Source organism: Populus euphratica, unplaced genomic scaffold (assembly GCF_000495115.2).
Source record: "Populus euphratica unplaced genomic scaffold, PopEup_1.0 scaffold289.1, whole genome shotgun sequence".
NCBI classification, from domain to species: Eukaryota; Viridiplantae; Streptophyta; class Magnoliopsida; order Malpighiales; family Salicaceae; genus Populus; species Populus euphratica.
Genome location: NW_011500167.1, coordinates 8,256 through 34,282, shown reverse-complemented (window position 1 = coordinate 34,282; position 26,027 = coordinate 8,256). Strand labels below are relative to the sequence as shown.

General features: G+C 32.2%; 4 protein-coding genes and 1 long non-coding RNA gene across 5 annotated transcripts; 2 read left to right on the top strand and 3 right to left on the bottom strand.

Annotated features, from left to right (window-relative positions):
- Positions 1-46: 46 nt before the first annotated feature.
- LOC105111258 (photosystem II 10 kDa polypeptide, chloroplastic) lies at positions 47-2,397 on the bottom strand. Its single transcript, XM_011006568.1, has 4 exons — positions 2,126-2,397; positions 1,364-1,422; positions 469-577; positions 47-326 (listed from the first exon to the last, which is right to left on the bottom strand). Exons 1-4 carry the CDS (start codon positions 2,274-2,276, stop codon positions 232-234), a joined length of 414 nt encoding a protein of 137 aa, XP_011004870.1. The 5' UTR covers positions 2,277-2,397; the 3' UTR covers positions 47-231.
- Positions 2,398-5,215: 2,818 nt separating this feature from the next.
- Positions 5,216-10,007, bottom strand: LOC105111256 (FAD/NAD(P)-binding oxidoreductase family protein). The gene is made up of 9 exons (XM_011006567.1): positions 9,809-10,007; positions 9,603-9,702; positions 9,038-9,218; positions 8,436-8,508; positions 8,161-8,337; positions 7,741-7,838; positions 7,441-7,529; positions 7,167-7,340; positions 5,216-5,605 (listed from the first exon to the last, which is right to left on the bottom strand). Exons 1-9 carry the CDS (start codon positions 9,927-9,929, stop codon positions 5,434-5,436), a joined length of 1,185 nt encoding a protein of 394 aa, XP_011004869.1. The 5' UTR covers positions 9,930-10,007; the 3' UTR covers positions 5,216-5,433.
- Positions 10,008-13,212: 3,205 nt separating this feature from the next.
- On the top strand, positions 13,213-16,848 carry LOC105111255 (putative serine/threonine-protein kinase). Its single transcript, XM_011006566.1, has 7 exons — positions 13,213-13,432; positions 14,027-14,186; positions 14,396-14,511; positions 14,629-14,839; positions 15,094-15,337; positions 15,703-15,853; positions 16,080-16,848. The coding sequence occupies exons 2-7, from the start codon at positions 14,108-14,110 to the stop codon at positions 16,467-16,469; spliced, it is 1,191 nt and encodes a 396-aa protein (XP_011004868.1). The 5' UTR covers positions 13,213-13,432; positions 14,027-14,107; the 3' UTR covers positions 16,470-16,848.
- Positions 16,849-17,117: 269 nt separating this feature from the next.
- On the bottom strand, positions 17,118-24,576 carry LOC105111254 (Chaperone DnaJ-domain superfamily protein). The gene is made up of 9 exons (XM_011006565.1): positions 23,269-24,576; positions 21,800-21,929; positions 21,227-21,714; positions 20,488-20,568; positions 20,262-20,366; positions 19,104-19,217; positions 18,945-19,028; positions 18,741-18,812; positions 17,118-17,757 (listed from the first exon to the last, which is right to left on the bottom strand). The coding sequence occupies exons 1-9, from the start codon at positions 23,587-23,589 to the stop codon at positions 17,488-17,490; spliced, it is 1,665 nt and encodes a 554-aa protein (XP_011004867.1). The 5' UTR covers positions 23,590-24,576; the 3' UTR covers positions 17,118-17,487.
- Positions 22,057-23,187, top strand: LOC105111253 (uncharacterized). Its single transcript, XR_839587.1, has 2 exons — positions 22,057-22,842; positions 23,086-23,187. It is a non-coding gene; the product is annotated as an uncharacterized LOC105111253 (long non-coding RNA).
- Positions 24,577-26,027: the final 1,451 nt, after the last annotated feature.

The window sequence follows — 26,027 nt, the reverse complement described above, 5'->3', positions numbered from 1 at the left end:
ACAATATGATCTCAAATAAACAAACAATAACAGGAAATAATAATAATAATAATAATAATAATAAGGGAAATTTATATGAAAATTTACTACTAGTTGTACTCCATTGAAATTCAAATCCAAGGGAGCACAAAATTACACTTAGGGATTCACAAGGGGGGAGATTTTTTTGTTTCTGGACAATGAATTGGACAGGCTATATGATACATTGCTATAATTTAGAAAAGCACAAGTCTACTGTGCCAAAGCACTTGTGCTGTAAACAAGAAGTACACCTCCAGCAAGTATGCCAGCTAGGGTAACAGCCCAGATTAGCAAGCCAGTCTTACCTGCAAATATTATTACATTATTCATTTCATTAACAATTACATTGAACTCAGAGACAGGGAAATCAATATCTAATACAGAAATTGATGTTCTTTTTTCTTGCAGCATGGATATATAGTTCTGAAAATGCATAGAGTAACTTACCCCCAGCATAGACATCGCCACTTGGGGACCATTCATCAGTGTTGTAGATGGGGCTGTAGCCATCCACATTAGCACCATATTTGTCGACAAATTGGTACACGCCCTTCCCCTACAGGATCAAGTTTAAAGATTATGATGTTAATCGCTCGTAAGCTTTCAGTAAAAACAATACAACGCGCAACTGCAGAGGATGCCTATAGAGATTTTCAAAAAATCATTTCATCAGTCGAAGTGATTCGGTATGGCATATATCCTCCATTAATAGTCTACACCTGCTCACAGTCCAACTAAAAATTCTCCAATGTAACCTTAAAGGATATAGCTCAATTAATTAAAAAAATATCAATTCGAGTTTTATAAATTTAAAATTACTAAAGAGTTATATAATTATTAATTTTAAAATTTATAAAATTAATTAAGATACGTGCTGGTCTTTAATAATAATAAAAAAAATAAATTCTCCAACGATTTTTATTCCTAGATATATTCCCTTCTGGTTTGCAAAGGTTTACATTATTTAGTACTACAGTGAAGATATCAACACATTCGTATATGTTATATGATTTCTTAGGCTGCTATTACATGTTGTGTTTGGTTAATATTCCATAAAGTAAATATATATATATATATATATATATATATTAGAGATGAAAACGTATTTAGTTAAAAAATAAATACTGAGTCATAAAAATAAATATATCTCTAGATAGTTTTGTATTATAGATTTCTATCATTCCAAAACAAGAAGGATATTTCAACTATTTTTTTTTTATTTGGAGACAACAACCAAACTTGATGCTGGAAAAGAGCAGACAAGAAGTTGGAATATATATTAAAGAGTAAATAAAACAAGCCAGCATAACCTTGCAAGCAAATTAAAGCACTACACACTCACCGTGGGCTTCCTTCCAGATGCATCTACCCCATCCCTGAGGTTCATGCCACCACCAGTTCCTGTATAACAAAAATGAAACTCTAACTTCTTCACAAAATCTCTTCTCCTTCTAAAATCAACAGGAAAATAACTTAGCTTCTTGGATTGTTCAACATGTAACATGGGCAGTTTAAATGCTACAATAAGCAGCAGTCTAGACAAGATCCAACTCTATTATAGTCTAAAGAAATGAAGAAAATAATTAAGGAAATGAAAATCAAGAGAATAAAAGATCCACGAAGAGAAAATATTAATTAATTACTACATTTTTGTAAATTATATTAGTGTGGGATGAGAGAGGGAGAGGAGAAGGAAAGGGACTCGTACTTGTCTGTAAACAGGATAAGGAACAAGGAAACAAAATTATTGAGATCAAATTGCTATCATACCATTATTTTAAATTACTCTACTATTAATCAATGATTAATTAATTTGTTGTTTTGTTACTTTTCATTTCACTTTCTGTTCATGCACTTGTCACAAACTTTTTTTTTCCAGAATTGGAGAGGAAGATCAGTTCGGGCCCTTCTGAGAAACTTTCCATTTACACTAGCTAACTATCTCTCCCTGGTCAGCTTCGACTATAGGGGACCCAAATCAGAGAAACTGCATTAAAATCTTGCGTGTTCAACATCTACATTTATGTTTGTGCATGCAAGCCCATCACATGAAAACAGTATGACTGTAAGAGTAAAATGTATTTATGAAGATGGAGAAACAGACCATAAGGCGTATCAGTCTTGATCTTCTTGCCACCACTGGCTTCAATCTTGAAAGACCTCCTTGAAAGTGTTGGGAGGCCTCTTACTGAAGATTTCTCAACTGTGAAAGGAGATGGTTTCAGGCCCAATGAAGCCATTACTGAGGCTGCCATTGCTGACTTAGCTTCTGCTTCTCTCTCTTCTTCTTTTTCTTCACAATCTCTCGTTTTTTCTTCTTAACTGTGTGGTCGGGCTACTAACCCTAGATAATAATAATGGGTGGTGATTATTAGTTTAGTAAATAATTTTTTATGCTTTATGCTTAATATTTTAGGTGAGTTTCCTTTATTTTTTCTATTTATTCCATTATCAAATTTTAGTTTTATTTATTAATAATTAGTTATTAAAAATTTTAGACTTTATGATAATTTATAGATTTATTAAATTAATATGTACATGAATAAATATTATATGCATATGAATATAAATTGAAATAAATTTTGATGAATTAATATATATTTTGTAATGAATTTCACATGAAAAATGATGGTGATCAACTTACTAGTGATTAAAAATGAAGTAATGAACAACTCAAAAAATAAGAGGCACAATAAAAAAATTAAAAAATATATTAATATTTATATTTAACCCACTTGTCTAAAACAACAAGTCAAAAAAGAATTGTTGTCAATAATTTCACTAATCCGTGGAAGATTTTGAAATAAATAAATGAAAGTTTAATTATATATATTTAGAAAGAATTTCTTTAGTAAAATTAAGAATAAAGTTATTATGAAATAGTTTTAAAATATAAAAACTCCATAGAATAATTAGAATGTAAATTTTTTATTTTAAAAATATTCTTAAATTAATTTTACTTGACATAAGTTAGTACATGTATTTCAAATTAATTTTTCTGTATATAACATATGTTTATATAATATTAATATTAAGTATTTGTTAATAATTTATCCCTTCATTTAAATTTTTTTAACTCTGCCACTAAGTAATATAAATATTCTCAACTATTAACATTCAATTATACATAGATAGAATGCACAAATTTTTTATGAAAACAATTCAGAATGCTAAAGCGACGAAGATGTTTCTAAAAAAAAAACAAAAATGATATTTTAATTATTAATTTAATTGGATTTAATAAAATTAATTAATTTAAATAATATAAATAAAAATATAACAATAATAAAAAAATTAAAAATGTAAAAAAATATAATGCCGTTGAAAACAAAGTGAATAATATCTTGAATTTCAATTGTTAAAAAAAAAAAAAACTTAATACATGTTAATAGGAGAAAATAAAAAAAATTAATTAAAAAACAAAAAAAAAATCCGAACCAACTCAAGTTAACTCACAATCTCATAACCCTAAACAAGAGATTAAGATAACCCTATTAAAAAAATAAAAATAAAAATATAAAGTTAATTTATAATAAATCAAATCTTTAAGAAAAAAATTAAAAAATTAAAGACCTAAAAAAACTAAATTAAGTCAACTTATGTAACTTTTGAAATATGTAACTCTTGTCATAAGTCTAGGATTAACCATTGAAGACAAACCTTAAAAAATAACTCATCAAAATTCTAAATTAATAAAAGATTAAAGGATGAAATTTTAAAAAAATATAATAAAAAATCAAAAATAAAAGAATTCATAATAAAAAAGAATATGGACTAAATTTGATATAAAAATAATATAAATTAAATATAGAGGGATAAAAGTAAAAATAAAAAAAATTCAATTAGAAAAAAGATCGAAAATAGTATAAAAAAAAGAATTTGATATAAAAAAATGCAATAAAAAGATCCAAAACAAAAGAATTCATGATAAAAAAGTGGGGAATAAATTTAATATAAAAATAATATGAAATTAAATATTGAGGGATAAAATTAAAAATAAAATTCAATTAGAATAAAAAATATAAATAAAAAAAATGAGAATTAAATTTGTTATAAAGATTAAAAGAAACTAAATAATAAATGGAAAAATTCAAGAAAAATTCAATTAAAAAAACAAATAGATACCAAGAAAAATAAGAGTTAGTTTTGATTAAAAAAAAATGATAAAATGAAACCTTTTATATTTTTGGCAATAACAATAGATAGAAAAGTGAGAGGAGGAGAAGCAAAAATTCACTGGAATTCAACCATCATTCTTCTATGTACACACACGGCATTACCAGAAAAATGACGAGGCACTTTAAATTCCTCTCTGAAAGGTAGCGTGTGACCATGGTACAACACCTCATTCAGCTTTTTTTTTTAAAAAAAAAATAAATAATATTAATAATTGTTAAACCACCAAATCTTCCCCAATAAAGCTTGACAATTTTTACTTTTAAAGCATTTATATTTATACTTTAAAAATATAAAATTACTGAATAACTTTTATAAGTTTTTTAATAATTTTTTTTTATTAATATAGATATTTAAATTAATTTATGTACATCCAACTAAAAACTTTAAAATTAATGATTATATAAATCTTTATTACTGCCGCAACCTTTTAACAATTTTGTTTGTAAGGGTAATAAAGATCATACAGCATTCAAATGAAAATATATAAATAACTAACTGCCCCTAACGGTACAACACCTCATTCAGCTTCTTTTTTTTAAAAAAAAAAAATCAATAATATTAATAATTGTTAAACCACCAAATCTTCCCCAATAAAGCTTGACAATTTTTACTTTTAAAGCATTTACATTTATAATTTAAAAATATAAAATTACTGAATAACCTTTATAAGTTTTTTAATAATTTTTTTTATTAATGTAGATATTTAAATTAATTTATGCATATCCCAACTAAACTTATAAACCTTAAAGTTAATTAATGGTTATATAAATCTTTATTACCGCTACAACCTTTTAACAATTTTGCTTGTAAGGGTAATAAAGATCATACACCATTCAAACGAAAATATATAAATAACTAACTGCCCCTAATTAACAGCCTTTTGGATGTTAATATCCCACTGTTGAATTGTGATTTTGTGTTTCGTTTCATATATTTCCTTTTGCTTTCATTTTTCTCGCTGTGTCTATTGCTTATTGTTGTAAAATGATATGCATGGCTGAGGAGAAAAGAGGGGAAAGAGAGAGCTTGGAGTCATCTATACGTGTTATGGACTCGTAAAGCTGTGAACTCAGCACTGTTTGTTTTAATGGGTTTCAAGAGCATGCATTATAGTGGGATTGAATTGTAGTTGAGTATTTTACATGACCATGAAATGATCAGAAAACTACCTGAAAGAGGGAAAAAAAGAAAAGAAAAGAAAGAAGCAAAAGCTAAAAAGGAACAGGACAGAACTTATAAGCAACTAAGCATTTCCGTAAGCTTTGAAGCAGCAGCCAGGCCACTAAGAATCGCACCTTCGACATTTGGACTCACACAAAAATCTCCACAGATGGCCAATCTCTTCTTCCTATCCCAAAGACATCTCTGCTCCCTCGCTATGCTCGCGGTTGGGAAAGCACTTCCCCTGGAAACACACCAAGCGATGGAAACAATGAAGTGAACAGTATAGAGCGGTAAGAATGAATGAAAATAGTTGCCAGAAGGAGTAGTTAAAAAAGAGAGAACACAGACATGCAAGTCTTACACTTGTGCTAATGTAAAAATTCATGATTCATGACAGCATTCAACTTCTTATGTACATAAGAAGTTGAATGCTGTCATGAATCATAAATTTTTACATTAGGGGACAGCAGAACTGGATTTTCAATTCCAAACAAACTGAATCCTAACCCCTAGTTCTAACAATCAATCTATAATTTCCAGCAAGTTTTAATGCAAGTATGTAATCCTGATGGTCAATCTTGTCATTAACATTGTGAAGATAACAGGCAACTAGCAGCAATGCATAACAAGTAACAACCAGTAGAAACTGCAGAATGTTTAAGATAGAAGAGTGCAAATTAAAGGATTTGGATGAACAGAATGTTGATTACAAAGAGTTGAGTTTAAGAGTTAAATTGATAAGTTGGTGCTAATCATTAATTTTATCATTCTAGATAATATCAGCATTCTGCATACAAGGATAAACGTTTTCAATACTCAGGAAAGAGGAGAGAAATCCTATAGAGAAATGATTGTACAACATCTTAAAATGAGTAGATAACATCTCAAGAGAGAAATCCTATATTCATGCTGGTCAATTAATTAGATAAATGGAAGAAGCGAGATTCATCATAGAAACAAACGAGGAGAATGGAGAACAGAACAAGACTTGTGAAATTATTATCTGACTTGATTATTTGGAATTTTTATTTCTTCTAATGAGGTTTAGCAAAAAAAAAAATTCCCAATTCAGCAGTTAAAGTAGTTTTCAGGTATAAAGTTATTCCATTTCCTATTCTGTTAGTTTTCCAGTTCAGGAATTCCTATCCCTATTTTGATATTGGGTTTGAGGTTTTTGATGTTTCTTATTCCTGTTATATGTTGTTGATTAACAATTGATTATTAAGTATAAATAATTTTGCTTCTCCTTGCTACTTGCTTCAAAAATCCTTAGCAATGCTCTTCTTTGCACTCCTCTCTACTGTCCTACATGAATTTTGGCCATTAAGAAAGTTGCAAGTATGCCGACCAACAAATCAAAATTCCTAGTTTACTTTGTAATTCCAGCAAAGTCATACCCTCTTCCCCAGTTTCTTAAATAAACCTGAGAGATGTAGTGGCATGGACTACTTTAAAGGCCTTCAAACAAGCTAACTGATCTGGCCAGATAGTGCATCTTCCTTTCAAATCCCCAGTTTACTTTCTAATTCCAACAAAGTCATACCCTCACTTCCAGAATTGCTTCAATCAAGCTGAGAGAGTGTGTGTCATGGACCATTAAAGTCTCTTTTAAAGGGCTTTGAAGGCTAACTTAACTAGTCAGAAAGTTTTCTTCCGAGGCCTCTTGGAGAAATGGGAAGTTAAAAATGGAAACTGCATTGATTTTCAAAGCCTCATAGTACTAGAACAAAGCAGAGATCCCAGAGCTTTAATCTAAGTACCAACCATCTATGAAAATATAGGGCATTAATCTAAGTACCAACCATCTATGAGCTTTCATAAAAAATGGTCGAGGGATATTGAGCCCAATGCTTTGGAATTCTTGAAATAATTCTTCAGCTACTTTTGTTAATGTTGCGCTTGAAGGCTTCTGAAGGCCAGTTTGAGCAATTATGCCTCTTGCATAATTTGCTGTTGAATGTAATACCCATCGTTCACTGCACAGCAAAGCAAAATAGTAAATATAACTGAGCAACCTGAAACAGAAACTTGATTACTCTTCCAGTTATTCACTAATAAGGAAACACAGATGCATGCCTCGCAGTTGAACGACCAGGCTTGCTGCTGTCACAATGACTCCAGCTTAAAATTTCAGAATTTTTAAATGAGAAGCCCTTTACAGATATCTGAATCATGATACCAAAATTCCATCAGGAACACATGTAAGCTGCGTGAATAGCTGTGATGGAAGAAAACATGCAATAGAAATTGTGGTGCAACTAGAAAGCAGAGGTGTGAGAGCAAAATAAGGAAGGACAACAAAAGAGGAAAGTGCATATGAAAAGGTTTTCAAAGCATTAACAAGCTTGGTTAAGAGATACATGATCGGTGACTTACTGAAGACAAGGGCTCCGAAAATGCTAGCATAAGAGCAAAGCATGGACTAACAGGAATATCCTGTAACTTCAATGCCAACTCTGGAGTCAAACTCAAATCTGAATCAATGAAAAACTCAGGCTCTTCAACTAATGGTTGAGATATTAACTCAGGCTTTTCCGCACAGACAATGGCTCCAATAAGATAGAGAAAGGAAGGAAAGATAACCACTGTATGATTTATGTAACATCAAATGCTTTATGCCACGGAATAGAACCAAAGGAACATATTTTTTTTGTTCTATGCCACGGAATAGAACCAATAAAATGAGGGGAAAGGAAAGAAAGCAGTGATAAAAATGTGTTTGTTTTATGTACTCTAAAAGACATAAGAGTAAGTTTATTGAGAGACCCGGGGAGGAGAGTGATAGGTTCATCATACCAAGAGGTGGTGGACGTCCTGTCACATCTGTAAATCTTGGAGAAGCTATGCTTTTGTCAGACACAACCACTCCACTAAAACGACCAAGATTTTGACCATCCAAACCCGTCAGAGACCATTTTTCATCATCTAAACACTCCAACCTCCCAATACTAACACCAAACTTACTTTCCACTCCTGAAAATATGTGAAAGGGGAGGCAGCAATTTTTCAAGATTTATTTTTAACCTCAGCCACGAAATATTCCCAGCAAAATGTGGCAAGATACTACATACCAGTCTCATTGCATAATGCTTTACAGACAGAATTCATGCCTGGTGTGCCAACATATTTCTTGTTTGGTGCTACCTACATGAAATTGGCATTAAAGATACTTCATATGAATAAGAAGATATGACAAGTGAAAGTATCAATCTCTTTTTTTTACAATCATGCATCCAATTTCTGCATGTATTTGTAAAATGTTAAACAAAACAAACCTCCCCAAAGTTAATGACATTTTCATTTGTCTCCAAATTATATATTCAGTTGCAGGATAGATAGAGCCCGGTGGATTGTATTATGGTTGAGAACAAGTGAATACAAATGAAAAATGTCATTCACTTTACAAAATCTGGCAGAAAAGATGAAGAATTCAAGATGAATGAAAGCTAAGTTTATATGAAAAGAAATTTTCTAAAGGGATGACGTCAAAAGCCTTAACTTGAATACAGGCACCAGCATTTACTGATCATATGGGACACCAGCATCAAGGATGTATAATGCCGAGGCCCAAAATCTATGATCAGTAATCAGCGAACATGCAATTGATGGTACCAGGCATGTGCTTGAACAAGAATAGCATGTTACATATACTGGGAAAGGGATGGTCATAAACCTGTTCAATGTCAAGAAATTTCTTGGAGATGCAATCAAAAGAACCAAAATTCTCTTTCCATTCTTCAACAAGACCTTTAGATTCCCATTCATGAACAAGCCTCAAGACATCACTGTTGCTCACACTAAAAAATGGAGCACCATGATCGAACAATAGCTCCTTGCCATCTTCAGATATTTCTCTATTATAACGAGTATCAAGTTACATTTTTTCAACACACGCCAAACCATACACTACTTCTTGATTAGCACTATAAATTCTAGTAATATAATGTAAGTACTCCAAAAGGGCACTTCTTTCTTCTCACATTACGCAAAATGTAATGATCTTGGTATGCTATGATCAAGTTCTAATGTCTCCTTACAATGTTTAAGCCACCCATAAGACCCAAAAACAAAAACCCATTTCATACATTGTTGCAAATGACTTAAGTAATCATAATTAAAGAAAGTTCATTATAGGTAAGCTAATTACTTTTTTTTCCTTGTTCAATTCAAGAAAATGTAAAAAATACCAAAAATAAACCAAATGAAAGAGAAAGAAGAAGATATAAAGAAGAGATCACCTTCTTTGAGACATGCGGCCACCAGGGCCTCGAGCAGACTCGAAGAGCGTCACAGAGATTCCATTCTTTGCTAGTGTTGATGCACATACTGCTCCTGATACTGCCGCATTCATTCCATTTCAGTCAGCAATATTCTCAAAATCTAAACATATAGTGCATGTCACAAACAGGAGAAATAAAGACGGAGGAGAGAGACATATACTTACTTCCACCTCCAACAACTGCGACTTTAGTTGCAACGTTGCTCATGGTGGTGGTGTCGATGGATGGATCGGATTTGCAGAGACAAAAAGGCAGGAGTTTGTAGTTTATGATAGTTATGGTCATTTGCTGCCCTCCCTGGACCACTGGCTTTGGTTCGGTTTAATGTGGGTTAGACAAGTTTTCAAGATATTTTTAGAATTAGGAGCATAGGCAAGTGCCTCGTTACTAACTAAACCCGCCTCATAGGTCGACGATCTGGGATAGGGTTGACTCGGGCCTGGCCTAAGTTTCACAAGGCTACTTGCTTTTATGTTTTAAATATTTTTTTAAAAAAAATTAAATTAATATTTTTATTTGGTTTTTTTATAGTTTTGTTGCATTCAACTTAAAAATAAAAAAATTATTTTTAAATAAAAATACTCATTAAAAAACACAATATACTATAACATCAACCATGCATTTAAAAAAATTATTTGTAAAAGTTTAGGTTAACTTATCATTTAGTTAAACTTTAATAAAAAACAAGTTAATTTTAAAAAAATTTATTTTAATAAATTTATTTTATTTTATTATTCAAGTGAATTTATGACAACTCACCTAACTCAAAAATTCAAACATTATATTAAAAAAAAAAAAAGAAGCTAAGAGTGTGACACATAAACAAAAATCAAATGACCTGCTTTCGTGGGCAAAAGAGAATTTTTACAAGATCTTTGTCATTTTTAAAATTTACTGGGGTTATATTTATCTCTCCATTTTTTTTTAGCATATTAAAATTATATTTTTACATCTCCTTCACTCTGAGCACTAGTTTATCAAGGATCACCCTCTCTCTCTCTCTATCTTTCTAATCATCAATTCCCACATTTGGCCCTCCATATTTTCACTTTAGCTCTTCAATTTATTTATTTTTTTATATATTGATTTATATTTTTTTTTTATTTATTTTTATTTAAAATAATTTTTGAAATTGTTATATTTTTTTAATTTTACCCCTTTAATTTTTTTTATTAGTCAAATTTGATCCTCAATTTTTTTATTGTTATTTTTTTTATTTATGATGGTTTTTAAAGTTTATTTTTTTCAATTTTATCCTTTTTTATTGTTTTTTTCTTAGACAAATTTTTTAAATTAATATTTTTTCTAATTTTATACTTCAATATTAGATTTAATAGGAATTAAGCTTTTTACTTGATCACTTGTTTTGATTTCATAAGTTACTAATTTAAGAAATTAAAAATTAAAAAAAAACTCAAGTTTATAAAATTCATCAAAGTTTGTAAGATTTTTTTTTTATTTTTAGACTAATATTTTTTTTTAATTTTATTTATCAATATTTATTCAATTAGAAAATTAAGCTTGATTATTTATTTATTTTTATATATAAGATGTTTTATTAATTTTAAAAATGACTCAGTTAATGTGAGTCTTTTTATTTTTTATTTTTAAAATACTTTTTATTTTTTATTTAGATTTAATTATTTGATTAACTATAAACAAGGTAATAGTCTGAGAGATTAACTCGTGTCTTGTTTCTCCAGATCCTTGAAACCTCAGGCAAGAAACCTTGATATTGTGGATAATAATAATTATAGAAATGATTACAATAAGCTCCAAGCAGCCAAATCTCCATGGAAACTTCAAGTTAGTCTCATTGAATATGGTTTTTCAAAACGACAATGCTCCTCCGTTCTTGACCAGCTGTAATGTGAACACAATGCTTACTTTTTGTACGGAGGGTCCACCTTCACCTCCGCTGGCACTGCATGGGACGCAGATTAAACAACAAGAACGTTGACTAATTATGATCAATATCGTATTTTATGTGGGTCAACCCCAAAGAACTAAAACAGCAAAAATCTTACTTTTTTATTTTATTTTCTTGATTTTTTTAAAGCTATTTAAAAAATATTTTCCACCACAGCTTTTCATATTATTAAATGTATTGGGAAAAGACAGGTAGCTAGCAACAGAATATTTGAACAAAAAGATTATGAACCATCTAGGTGGTGGCCAAGTGGTAAGTACTTGGGATCAAGGGGTTTACTCCCTCTGTGGTCTCAGGTTCGAGTCCTTAGTTGCTCATATGATGGCCACTGGAGGCTTACATGGTCGTTAACTTCAGGACCCGTGGGATTAGTCGTGGTGCGCGCAAGCTGGTCCGGACACCCACGTTAATCTAAAAAAAAAGATTATTTTATGAGATGTTAATGATTTATGGGTGATTGGTAAAATTATCAACAAGTAACACTTCAAAAATATTCTTACTCTACCTTATTTATGGCTGCTAATAAATTGAAAATATTTTTTAAAAAATAAAACAATGTTATTTTAATATATTTTTAAATAAAAAATACTTTAAAAAATAATTAATATTACATTCCAAATATCCTCTTTAAAGTGTCTAATTGATATGCTAAAAAAAATAAAAAATAAAATACATGAATGATTTGCAGGTACGGTGTCATTTTAAGGTTGACTGTTTACGTAATTTAGTTGATATCGTAAATACTAGCTAACGATGCTAATCAATAAATTTATATCATAAATTTAATTTTTTGTTTTTTTCAATGGTTTTGATGTTTTAATATTAAAAACTAAAAACTTAAAAAAAGTTATTTTAATATTTATTTAAAACAATATCATATATTATAATTTCAAACATAAACTAAGTAAAAAACATTGAGTCTTTTTCCTTATTAAATATAAAGCAAACCATCAACTTCCACTCGTAAGAGATTAAAGGTTAGTTTCGGAGTGAAATGAGGTGATTTTGAGTTTTATTTATTTATTTATTCTAAGGTATACTCTTTTACACACAACTCTTACCTTTCTAAAAATTATAAATACATATTTTTTTAATTTTTTTATTCATTAAAAAATCTCGGATTCACCTCACCTCATTACACTCTTAAACACAAATTTAGTTTTTTAAAAAAATTAAAGTTTAGTGTAAAGAACAAATCTACTTGCCAACAAAAAAAAAATACATATATAAATATAAAATTCAATTCGGCTTATCGAGTCAATCTCACTGTTAATTTGAAATATAACTTGAGTTAGTTTCATTTTAAACCAATTGTTTTTCTAAATTATTAAACAATTTATTTTTTTAAATTACATTTTGACTTCATCTATAAATTTTAAATGATTTATTTGAAAGTGTGGTTAAAATTATTTTTTGAAATGATTTTTGATATATTAAAATAATATTTTTTTTTGAAAAAATATTTTTTAATATTAAAATATTAAAAAAATTAAAAATTTAATTTATTTAAAAATAATAATAATAATGAAAAACCGGTTTTACCATAGCCAAATACGATTACCAAGTATAAAGTAAAGTTTTAAAAGGTCGTTGACACTTTCTTTATCTTGGAGCGCGCAAGCGATCAAGAAAGGAGACAACCGCTGTCACTTTTGTTTTTTGTTTGTGAAAGTCAGTCGCCAGCTCCGTGCTTTCATAGAAAAAACCAAGTTCAAAGAACGTGCGCTTTCCTTAATGGACTCAAATTATTAATCAGCAAGGCGCTTCTCTCTCCTGGTCAGAGCTGTAGACATCTTTCTCTTCAGGATAATCAATCTTCTGTGTCTGTTTCGTCTCCTGATCTCTTCTTTTGTGCAGGGTGAGTTTTTCTTTTTGCTCTTACTTGTGTGCTTTTTTCAGCTTCTTGTTGTTTTCGTTCTGTTTTTCCTTCTGGCTATCTGTTTCTTGTGGGGTTTCTTTTTCTCTGATATGCTTCTGTTTGCTGATATTTCTTTCTTTTTTAGTCTATTTTTCATGATCTTACTCAACATTTCCAATCAACTTTTTTATGTTTCTTCACGATTTTGATGTGATTTTAATTTCTCTTCTTCGTTTCAGAATGAAAAAGGGAGTCAAGATTAGCACCAAAATATTCATTCGATGTTCTGTCTAGCTACTTATGAGTGGGGGGCAGGGTTGAAATGATCATAATTAAACTCTTTGGATCCATCTGCAGTTGATTTATGTAGTGCCCTTTTTTCCTCTTTAATCTTTAGTAGTCTGTGTCTAAGCGTGATATTGGCTGTTATCTTTCAGTTCCTTGCATTTAGGGTTTGATATGTCCAAAGATTTATAAACACATCAATCTTTCCCAAAGCTTTCTCAGTCTCCAGATCATGTCTAATAGCTGTGGCATTTCATTTCATTATTCTGGATTAAGTACCTGAGGTTAATTGTGTTAATGATGATTCAGGTTTGTTGGTCTTTGAAGCTGTTTATTTCAAGCTTTTGAAGGTTGCTGTAGAAGGGCTGTTCACTGGCAGAACAAACAGATATGACTTGTTTTTCTTTCTTATGTGGTAGACGGATAGATTCTTCTCAAGAATCTCAACATATGGGTAGAGATGATGAAGGTAGACTACTGATAAATTTTGTGTGTTTGAGTGTGCTTTTGTGCTCATAAATAGACAGATTTATATGTATCTTGTCAGTAAAAGCTTGTAGAGAGACTTGTTTCAACGGGGTCATAACCTGTCATATGCATGAAATGAAGTTTTCTTTTCAAGTCACATCTTTGTTTTTCTGTCAATATGAAGGTTCTTATTGTTTTATTTCGTAACAGAACTTGGAAGCATTCAGAATGTTAGATGTTACACTTACAAGGAATTAAGAAAAGCCACCGAAGGTTTTAGCACGGCCAACAAAATTGGGGAGGGTGGTTTTGGTTCTGTATACAAGGTAAATGTATGATTGTTATTACAATACATGACTAATGATATCAAAGTAGTTTTATATGGTATTTTTGTGTTTCTTTTAATTGTGAATGGTAATTAAGAAATGATTATGGATGTTCAGGGACGGCTGAAAAATGGGAAGATAGCTGCTATAAAAGTTCTTTCAACCGAGTCGAGACAGGGGGTGAAAGAGTTCTTAGCAGAGATTAAAGCAATGTCAGAGATAGAGCATGAAAACTTGGTTAAGCTGTATGGATGTTGCGTAGAAGATAATCACAGAATTTTAGTTTACAATTACCTTGAGAACAATAGCCTTGCGCAAACTCTTCTTGGTAATTCTTGAATGTCTTCTTCTTTTGAAATACTGATGTTTTGGTTTGCACCATTGAAAAATAGCCTTTTTGAGCTTGAAACTTCATGTATATATTCCTCTCAAAATATACTTATCTGCTTTTATTACACTGAGAATCTTGGTACCAGTAAACATATATGCACATGCATATGAACCCATATGATTTATGCAAAGCTTGCTTTTATTCCATGAATCGATTGGCATTTGAGTGCTCAAGTATTTTTTCACTTTCAGATGGAGGTCATAGTCACAGGAATATCCAATTTAGTTGGAGAACGCGGACTAAGATATGCATTGGGGTAGCAAGAGGGCTTACTTTCCTTCACGAGGAAGTCAAACCATACATCGTTCATAGAGATATCAAAGCAAGCAACATTCTTCTCGACAAAGACCTAACAGCGAAAATTTCAGATTTTGGTCTGGCTAAGCTTATACCGGACAACCAGACTCATGTCAGTACACGAGTAGCTGGAACACTGTAAGTTTCCTTGTGTTATTACTCGTTTCAAATTGAATAATTCATATTCGACTTGTTATTGGATCTATAATGTAGCTATGCTGTGCAAACACAGTATATGGAGTGATTAACACATCTGGAACCATTGCAGTTGCCTTTTCACAATGTTGTTCTTTTTTTTTTTTCTGGAAAGCTTTATAAATTATTTGAGTCGCAGAACCAAAATCCGGTTGTTGTGTTTCTTGATTAGATTTCCAAGATGCTGCCCTTTATGAGCACAGGATCTGTATTTAATGCTACTCAGCTTCTTTGAAGAATCTTATTTTAAGCATGGATTATATTTATAAGCTTAGCTACTTAACTTTCCTCTCTGTATGTTGCTTCAGAGGTTATCTGGCACCAGAGTATGCAATAAGGGGGAAATTGACTCGGAAAGCAGATCTCTATAGTTTCGGTGTCCTCCTTTTGGAAATTGTTAGTGGGAGAAATAACACAAATACACGATTACCTGTTGAAGAACAATACCTCTTGGAACGGGTATGAATTTCTTGAGTCCTTGCTACTATGTTTGAAATGTCAACTTACTGGCTTTATTAAATGGATTGAGCTATGGTTTTCTGATTGCAATGCTTGTTTTTTATCCATTCTTTTTCTTGATATCTAACATTTTACGTAGAGAAAACATTTACATGAATAATCAACAATCACGATTAACTCACACTCGGGGGTACTAGCTGACTATTATTTGGTTCGACCTTTGCAGACCTGGGAACTTTATGAGCGAAGGGAGCTGATTTCCCTGGTAGATGCATCATTAAATGGTGACTTTAATGCTGAGGAGGCTTGTAGGTTTCTAAAAATTGGTCTCCTCTGCACCCAAGATGATCCAAATCTCCGGCCTTCCATGTCTACTGTAGTCAAAATGCTGACTGGCCGGAAGAATGTTGATGAGAGAAAGATAACAAAGCCAGGCTTGATTTCTGATTTCATGGACCTCAAAGTACGAGCTCCCTCCAAGACCAAAGCATCTGCTTCAACATACTTTAATGTATCTTCTGGGTCGGACAACCAGGACACTTCAATATTGACATCAGAAAACTCATCGAGTGTAACAATGACGGCTTTCACGGAATTATATGATCGGAGCATTTAAACATCAAGGCGAGAGAAATTCCCATTACATTTATTTTATTCTATTTTGTGAGTTCCTTGAGGCTTGTAAATTCTACAACCATCCCTTATACACAAACAAACAATTTCTTACTCCCCTGTAAATGGACGAGTTCCAGTGATGCGAAGATAGCATGCAATGGTTTGTTCTCACCTTCACACCTTCCCGTCTCCCTCATTCACCCCCTCCCCTTGTGCACACATTACACAACCGGTTTCGATGTCTTTTCCAAGGAGATTAATTACCAGAAAAGTTGACAAGGGAATGACAAAACCAAGGAGGAAATCATGAACAGCTAATAAATTTCAAGTTCCAAACGAGTTTTCTGTTTCTGAAGCTAAATGTGTACACATTAGTTTAACGTGGAGACATCTAGAAATGGTGAGGGCAAAGACTTCGGAGACGATTCTCCCTCCTTAAAGAAACAGGCGACGATCCCCTTCAATCTTCCAATTGTCTTTTCCGTCCGTCCAATTTTTCAACCATACCCTAAAACCATCTTGCCTGGCCAAGGTCTTGAAATGCACGCTCCTATGAGTTGACTTTCCAAGCCCACCCAACATTGCATATACAGTAATTATATAAGAAAAAAATACATTGCATAAGTTGTGATTCTTACCAAGCGGCAAGTAAAGAGAACCTTCAGTAAATGAGATATTTATTGAAAAGAAGAAGAAAATATGTACAAAAGATTGAAAGTCATTTCACCAAGGCTAACATTATGTGCTGCTTGTGTAAAATGTATATTAATTTTTTTTCCTCCTTGAGGGTGGGGTATTCAGACATTGAATGAAAAGTCCAATGATGAAGGGAGGGTAACTGCCAGTTACAAGGTTGAAAACTGCTCCAAAACTCAGGCAAAACCCATGTATTTTTTTTTCCTGGATTCTCAAATCACAACATTCCTTAACTTGAAACAGGTGATCTTGATCCAAACCAATCACCCCACAACAAAGGCAAGAAAATGAGGTTCCATTTTTTGCTTGTGATGGGAATTTATTCAAGTTGATGTCCTTCGCCATTGCTTCTTCCCTTTCTTTTGAGGCAGCTTAAAAGGACTCCAACTCTTTCTACGTTTGGAGGTCTCACAAAAAAGGCCAGATGCCAGGGCCTGCTGAAGCCACAGCTCGAATTCTTCTTCATCCTCATCCATGATTTCAGCATCCAAGTCCCATGGATATCTGCTCGAGTTGGACCGTTGAGTCTTCTCCAAGCCAACCATGTTTACATGGAAGCTTGGCCTATGGGTGTTGGGCCGACATTGCATTCCCTGCAAAGAGTTTTCATGATTTAAAATACTGGAAAGTGACTTCTATTTGCTTATAATTGAATCAGTCAATTTTCAAGTCATAGGCACCAATGATGCAAGACCGTCTTGAGGAATTGAAAGATCCAGTCATCAGTCATTTCCATTAATGATGGTTGGAAAATAATGAAGTGAACCTCAAGTCGACAGTGAGAAAAATGGTTTGAAATATGCCAACATGGAAAGGCATTTTTTGCTGGAACATAGGATCTTCTCGTCTGACAATCTGCCAAGTGTGAATCTAACAAAGTGGAAAGAGCAGCAAGTGGCCAGTTTTTTTTGCTACCTTGATAGCTTTCCTTTTATTTTTCAGAAAGCAAATCAAAGATAAAATTAGGTATCTCAAAATCCATTAACATGGGATTTAGATTCAACAGCTTGTTTTTATCAAGGGTATTTGATTCAGCCTTGGATTTACAAAAGGGAAATTTGTGATTTCAGTAAATTTTATATGAAAATAAATACTTTATAGCTATTTAAGAAATATGAAAATTTCTAAGTAAGATTTAGATTTTTCTTTCCTAGTCAAAATAAGAACATAGTATTTCTTATTTAGGAGTCCATGTCTATGATTAATATGCTTATATTCTTTCAATTTCAGCATAATAAATATTATGAATATAGGGCAGACCTTTGATTAACTTGTTGAGTAAGGGGTGCTTTCATTAAGGAGTGATCCTTTAAATCCTACGAACAATAGTTAAGTTTTTTCTATAGTGCTTTCTTTTAGATAACTAATTCTACAACCATAACCGTAAAACAACCATCTACAACTTCCACTGAACTGTCTTGCATCCCAATTAAGTTCAGCAAGGCAAATGAGCTTGGAGTTGTAAATTTCACAGATCATGAAATTGTAACTTCTTTTTTCATTCACAACAGAGTTACAATGGCATATCTAAAAAAAGAAAACAAAATCAGCAAACACATGAAAAAGAGCTACAGACCTGACAAATGGCCCATTCTGACACATCAAAGATTTTGCTCTCAGCACAAACAAATGCACGCGGAATCTCCATCTAAAAGAAATGAAATTGAAATGCTTAGCATAATGAACAGTTGACAACATTCACAATATAACCTCAAATGAATCTGTGGAATTATCAGACATATTTACTGCACCCTAGACAAAACAACACAAAGGAATGTACCTTCTGAGGCCTATCGAAGACCAATGTGCCTTTATATTCAACCCATCCATCTCCATCTTTGGCTTGATGATATTGGCAGCAATCCTGAAGCAAAAATTACTTTTTATATATAATTTTAGATGAAAAATAGAATTGGAGAGTGAGAATTGGAAGACTGACCTGACACCATCTTGCCTTGGCCTTGGTCCTATTAGTGCACACCCATATATGTGAAATGCCACATTTGGTGCACTGTATCCGCCTGGATTCCTCAGAGCAGTAATCTGGATTATCCTGCTTATAACAGTAATAGGCTTAGAAATTGCAGTAATCAATAATATTCCCTATTATCAGTGATTTAACTCAGAACCATGTGAATTAGTTCAAAATTCAGCATGCAACTTCACATATCTGCCATACATATCATATGAACTTGGACTTGGGAGGCAGGTTCCCAAGATTAAAGAAACCTCTTGCTGCTTTGACCAACCTTACAATGCCTCGCCATTTTAACAACTAATGAATAATCATGAGCCTAAAGTTAAAAATACCAAGTGAAACATAGAATCACCCAGTAAATATATTTTCATGTTTGCAAATTGTTGCCCCAGCTTATGCTTTCTCAAACAAAAATAGCTTATCATTATCCTGTTCTGGTTCCATCAAAGTGTGGTTCAAATGGTGGAGAACTGGATAAACTGACATTCAACATTTTAAAAGAAGTGATTGCTCTCAGGAAGCAATAGCAGCAAGTTAAAGAAAAGCCATTGCACCAAAGATAGCATTCACAACTCATTGCACAAGACAAAGCTCCATCAATTAAATGTTAGTTTGATAACAAGATTCCACATGGGGAGCAGTCTCAGGTTATGTTTGGTATGATTTTAGCAAATTGATTTAAGTTGTTTCCTTTTTAACTTTTGACTCAAAGAAAATTCATATGTTTCGTTGGAAACAACTTTTAACTTCATCAAAAGTTTGTTACAAAATGGACTCAAAATTTTTCTTTAGACAAAAGTTCAAAATTTTAATTTGTGCATTCTAACTTGCACTATTCTCCTTTCAAAAAGATGCCTTGAGACATTTTTACCATACTTCTATCTTAAAGTCATTTGAACTATCGTGTAAGTTATTTATAAGAATATAACTTTTGAATTATGACTCAATGTCACAAATCATAATTAAAAATCAAGCCAAACAGAACCTTAGCCTCCTCCACATCTGGTTGTTTTATTTTTTTAATGAGTTTCACACAAATGACAACTAAAAAAAAAACGAATTCCAACTATTGACTATGAGGCAGAAAAACATAATGACAAGCAACACCGCATTAATTACCTGACATGAAGTACCATGGGACTTCTGACATACACTCCTAGTCTTAGATTCTTCCCTTCTCAGTTGCTCATCATAGTCTCTCTTTTTCACAGAATCTGACAGAACCTGTACATTGTATCATTTTGTTCAGCAAAAAGGACATTAACCAACACATTCTTAGCTTTTTATGTTTCATCTCTCATTACTTACTCCAATTGAGAGAGAGACTTTCAGTGTGGATGCTTACCTCATAAGCACATTGAAGTTTCTTAAATGATTCACTTGCTAAAGGGCTTCCCATATTTTTATCAGGATGTACACGCATGGCCTGCATATTTAACAGCATAAAAAGGAAATCAGTAAGCCTACTTCCCATTCCCCACTGACCCCAGCATTTATTTGTGTTTTTTTTTCTTTTCCATAGCAAGGGTTAATCTATTTATACATCAAGAAGAACTAGAATTTCAGAAATAGGAGGGCCAGCATGAGAATGCTACAAGAGGAACTTGAAAAGGAATGAACTATTTAATTTCTAGGTTGGGGGGGGGGGGGGGGGCAGATGTGGTACTAGCAACTCATCTTGCTTACAGATCATAAATGACATTTTACCCAGCCATGGACACATCTATGCAAAATCAACAAGCAGGTTTCTTGAAAAATCAAAGGACAGATGCCTATGGTGGATTCACCCCTAGCCCCAAACATTGTTCTCTTTCATTTACCCTAATCAGGCCTTTTAACTGCCAGGCTGAATGTAAGGATTTCTGTGCTACATTCCTAGGGTCCTATTGTAGCAAATTTTCTGATACTAGGGCTTCTTTTTTTTAATGTGACCATTCTGGATACTTGGGGAACCATTGTGATATCTCATTTAGTTGCACAAAACAATCTATAAGAAGATACTAAACTATTGAGTAATGGCCTCTCAGAAGTGAGAAAACTAAAATGGTTACTGGTGTTAATTTTAGAAGAAAAGAAACACTTACCTTTTTATGGTATTCCTTTTTCAAAATAGCAACATCAATTCGCTTGTGGCGAGAAAATCCCAATGCTTCATAATGATCCACACTATCTAATATTCTTTTCATCTCATTGGTTGAGCTTGTTTCTTCTACAACTACTTTTCTAGTGGAAGACTCTCTCTGGTTATTCACAACAGATGAGCTAGCAGCAGGGCTAGGTGATTTGCATGGTTGCACCTTTTCAGATTCATCAACAGGAATCGAGAATTCACATTCCACAGAGAACTCATCTTCCAGAACTGTTTCAGATTCCTTATGCTCTTCAAATTGGGTGCTTTCACTAACATTATCACACCACTGAAGTAGAAAGTTTAATACATCATTTGAGAAAAAGGTGAGGTTTATTGATAGGAAAACACCATGCCATCCAACTCGAACTTTCACACAATAAATAGCATATATAGTCGCCATTAAGACCACTAGCCGTGCATGATTTAGAGAGAACAAATAGCCTGCATTTACATAATGAAGCGAATTAAATTTCCCAAAGTTGGGGGGGGGGGGGGATCATCTACTTGCACTAGGAGCTCAACTTACCTCCAACTATAAATAATGTTCCAGTTATCCAAAAGTTAGCATACATCCATAAAATTAAAATAGCAAATAGCCCTACAATAAAAAGTCCAGGAGTGTAGCCCAAATACTGAACAGCAGCTCCTGCAGCTCCCTGAAATATTGAACCCACTGTCAGTGGCATTTTAATGAAATTTCCCTTTTCAGAAAATTCACTTGAATCACAATCCCTGACAAAGCCAATGTATCTAAAGGCCTTGTTGGTTTATAGAAAACCCACCACCTCTGATCACCTTTTTAGTGATATTTTTGTTATAAACTACACTGAGTTTCAGATCCACGATTATTAATGAACTCAAATGCTTAATGTCAAAAATTGCAAATGCATGGAGGCAATCAAAAGCTGAAAGCAGTCCAGTAATAAAGTTGCAGACATAAAATACATGATCACAGCTTTAAAATCTATCATCCTCCCCTCCTCCCCTTGCCAGAAAAATAAAATAAAATAAAATAAAACAAATAGTGGGCTAATTTATAACTAAATGTGGGAGCAGCTGAAAGCGGACAAATGAGAAGGTTGTGAGCATAAAGACATCACCACAGCATTAAGCTCTATCATTTTCTCCCCCAAGGGAACAAATGAATTGGAGGCTAATTTAGAACTAAATGAGATCAGAAGCTTCAGGCACCAAACCTATAAACATAAGCTTCAAATACCTCTTCAGTTTGGATAATAAGTACTCTATATTCGTTGAATCTAAAGTCTTAAGGTTTTTGCACTTCCTGAAAGGAGGTAAGAGTTCTTCTAGCCTATGTTTACCTGTAACTAAAATTTTAGATTTATTGCTAGTCAATCCCAGATGCATGCACAAACACCACTCTGAGACTTCAGTTCTATTAAGTTCTTATTTTATTTAACCAGGTATTGAGATCTGAGCTTGCACTTGAACCTTTTCTTTTATAATCTCTCTCTTAATCCGGTGAATTTCAGTCAGTAAGAGAGTTGTGGGATACTGCATAACAAGAGTTGCATGCCAAATTGGTGATTGGGTTATGTAGGATTCATGGTCAGGTTCCTAGCATTTCAGGATCCAATTCATTAATTTTTTAATTTGGTTTCATGAAAAACCCACAAGAGCTTATACCACATTTTTTGACAAACTAGTTTCGAGATTGGTATCATCAGGGCAGATAGCCAATAACCTTGCATTGTACAAAAACATAAATTAAACTCCACATTGTTATTACTAATTTTATTCACTCTCCACCTGATATTCAGATGCTAATTATTAGAATATCTAAGATTACAGACATCTTGAATATGCCACAATATAAATTTGAACACCATCATACAACTCAAACATTAATAAATCGGAAATGCATATTCAAATGATTGGATTACAAAATAAAAAAAAATGATAACGACATGATCAGAATAACAATCAGGTGCGAACAACAAGAGAAAGTTAAAAGGCTAAAATAAGAGAACATACCATACAAAGTAGTACATAAAGCAAGCAAGACATTGAAGTGAGACTAAGGAAGCAACTCCACATTATAAGAAGCAAAGCTGCCGAGCCCAGTTTGATAACAGAATTAAAACCCCTCGTAGCGCAATCTTTCCAATAAATCAACATAAAACGCATCAACCTCCCAAATCTTGCACATCCACTGCACACCATAGGCCAATGCCTCTCTATAAACACTCCGATCTTGTCCCTCAAACACCCCACTGCAGTTTTGACCCGTGAATAGACATGTTTCTGCGTTTGCAACCATTTCCACCCTTGCTTAACCAGGCCAATATCCTCCATTATCAAATTTCTAACTATCTAACTAACTCCACAAACACATAAATAAACACAACCCACAACTTAAATAAGCATCTAGATCTTCATACACTACAATCTATTCATATCTCCATAGATGTAACCCCAAAATCCTCTGTCTCTCACACAATGTGAAGCTAAGACATGAATGCTATCCATAGTGAGAGAGGCTTGATCTACCAAAACTACCATAAAGCAACCTTGATCGGAGAGATTTCACAGGTTTCTCGAGGTTGCAAAGAGAAACAAGTGAAGTGAAGGTTCCTATTCTAGTAGTGGGAGATGAAAAAGGAGAAAGACACTCATGAAAAAAACAGTAAAATCCATCAAGTTCAACACTAAATTTTGCTTCACATGTACGTTTTCAAAAAAGCAAGATCAACCCAAATCATTCTCCTTTTTTTATTTTTGACACTAATGTCTTTATCAGTGACCTCTCTCTCAAGACGGAACACAAGGCAAAAAAAGAAAAAAGACCCAAAAGAGAAAGAAGTCAGGAACTAACAGTAACTGTATTAGGGTATCATAAAAACACCATTTAGATCCCAAAAACTCAGAAAATAACAAGAAAGATTCAAACTTTAACCAGAACAAGAAGATACAACAACTGGGCACAGTTGGGTTTGGTGGGGTTCACATAATAGAGGGCTAAACTGAACAAATGACCACAAAACTGGGATTATTGCAAGAACTACTAAAAAGGGTTTCTTTAAAAGAGAGAGATTCGGAAGAGAAGATAATGATCTATTGGCTTTGGTGGTGAAGAAAGACAAGAGAAACCCTAACTTTTTTTTTCTTTTTTAGCAAGTGCAGAGAGAGCTCGTGAAAAAGAGACAATGAGTTTCAAAAAGTGAGTTTTTTTATTAAAGCGGAGAAAGAAAAGAGGAGTTACTGAGATTGCAAGAAGCGAATGTGAGAGAGACAGAGAGAGATAGAATTTACTTTTGGCATTCTGTGGCGTTGAGGATAGAAGAATTGGATGAGTAATGCTTTGCATAATAATGATTCAGTGGGACCAACTTCGCGTCTGTTTTTTTTATGGTTAATGGATAAAATAGCTTTAATAGAATGCATCCGTTTACAGGATAGTTGTTGTATTTAACAACTAACAACGAGAGCTCGATTTTAGTCACTTTTGTGTTGGGCTTCAATGTGGAGGTTAGCTTCTGTTTGCACCCATTTTAGACCAAATAGGGTTTGATGGGTTTTAGGCCATTGAGCTCTAGGGCTTGTGATATTTGTCGGCTTGCATTCAGCCCATGTCATCTTTATAAACTAGCTATTTAACCTGTTTTATATCATAGTTTTTTTATTTAAAAAAAAGTAATCAGTAGATAAGCTACTTTAATAGATTGTTTTAATATAAAAAAATTCATCTAAGTATCTAGTTAAATAATTCGATAATCATCTATGTAAATAAACAAACAAATTATTAATAATAACCAAAAGAGAAATAAAAATAATTAAAAAATAAATGTAAATCAAGATATTGAATTATACAAAATAAAATATTCTCCCAATAATTTTGTTAAACTTATTTATTTAAATCTATAAAAGACAGATTGATATTGTAATAAATTTGTGATTTAAAAGACAAACTCAAAAAAAAGTGAACTGAATATACACATACCCTAAAAAATAGATCAAATATATAAGAAATATTATTTAAAAAATAATATTTTTATTCTAAAAACTAAATTTTATTTTTATATCAAAAAATCATAGATGAATTAGAATACTATTTTTTTAAATCAAACAAAAAACTTATATTGTAAAAAAACATGCAAAACTTGTGATATAGGTCACCATAATAAACTAATTGAAAAGAAATTGAAGAAAATAAAAAAAACTAATATTAAAAAAAGCTAATGCAAAATAATAAGATTACATGAAACCAAATTCTTAACAAATCAAATGTCAGAAAATGAAATTAGAAAAAAAAATCAATCACAGAAAAGAATCTAAAAATGAGGGTGAAAGTAAAGAAAATTAATTAGAAGGCAAATAATTGTTTTAATTGGAGAGTTAAATTGAATTGAAAAATAACTTTAACAAAAACAAAAACAAATCAAAGAAATAAGGGTTAAATAGAAAAAAATAAAACAACAAAAATTGGGATTGAAAGATGAAATTGAAAGTAAAAAAAACTTTAATAAAAGGGCCACATGAAAAATAATAATTAAAAGAATAATGACTGAAATGAAAGCTAATATATGAGAAATTGTAATTGAAGGAATAAATTAAAAAAAATTTACAAAAGGAATAAGAAAAAAATGATAAATTAAAAAATAAGAACTGAGATTGAAAAAAAAAAAAGAAAGGACAATAATGCACTTTACTTGGCATAACATAGAAAAAAAGATGGAAAAAAAACCACTTTCAGCAATAATCTGATCATCGTACATCATCACACACCATAACAT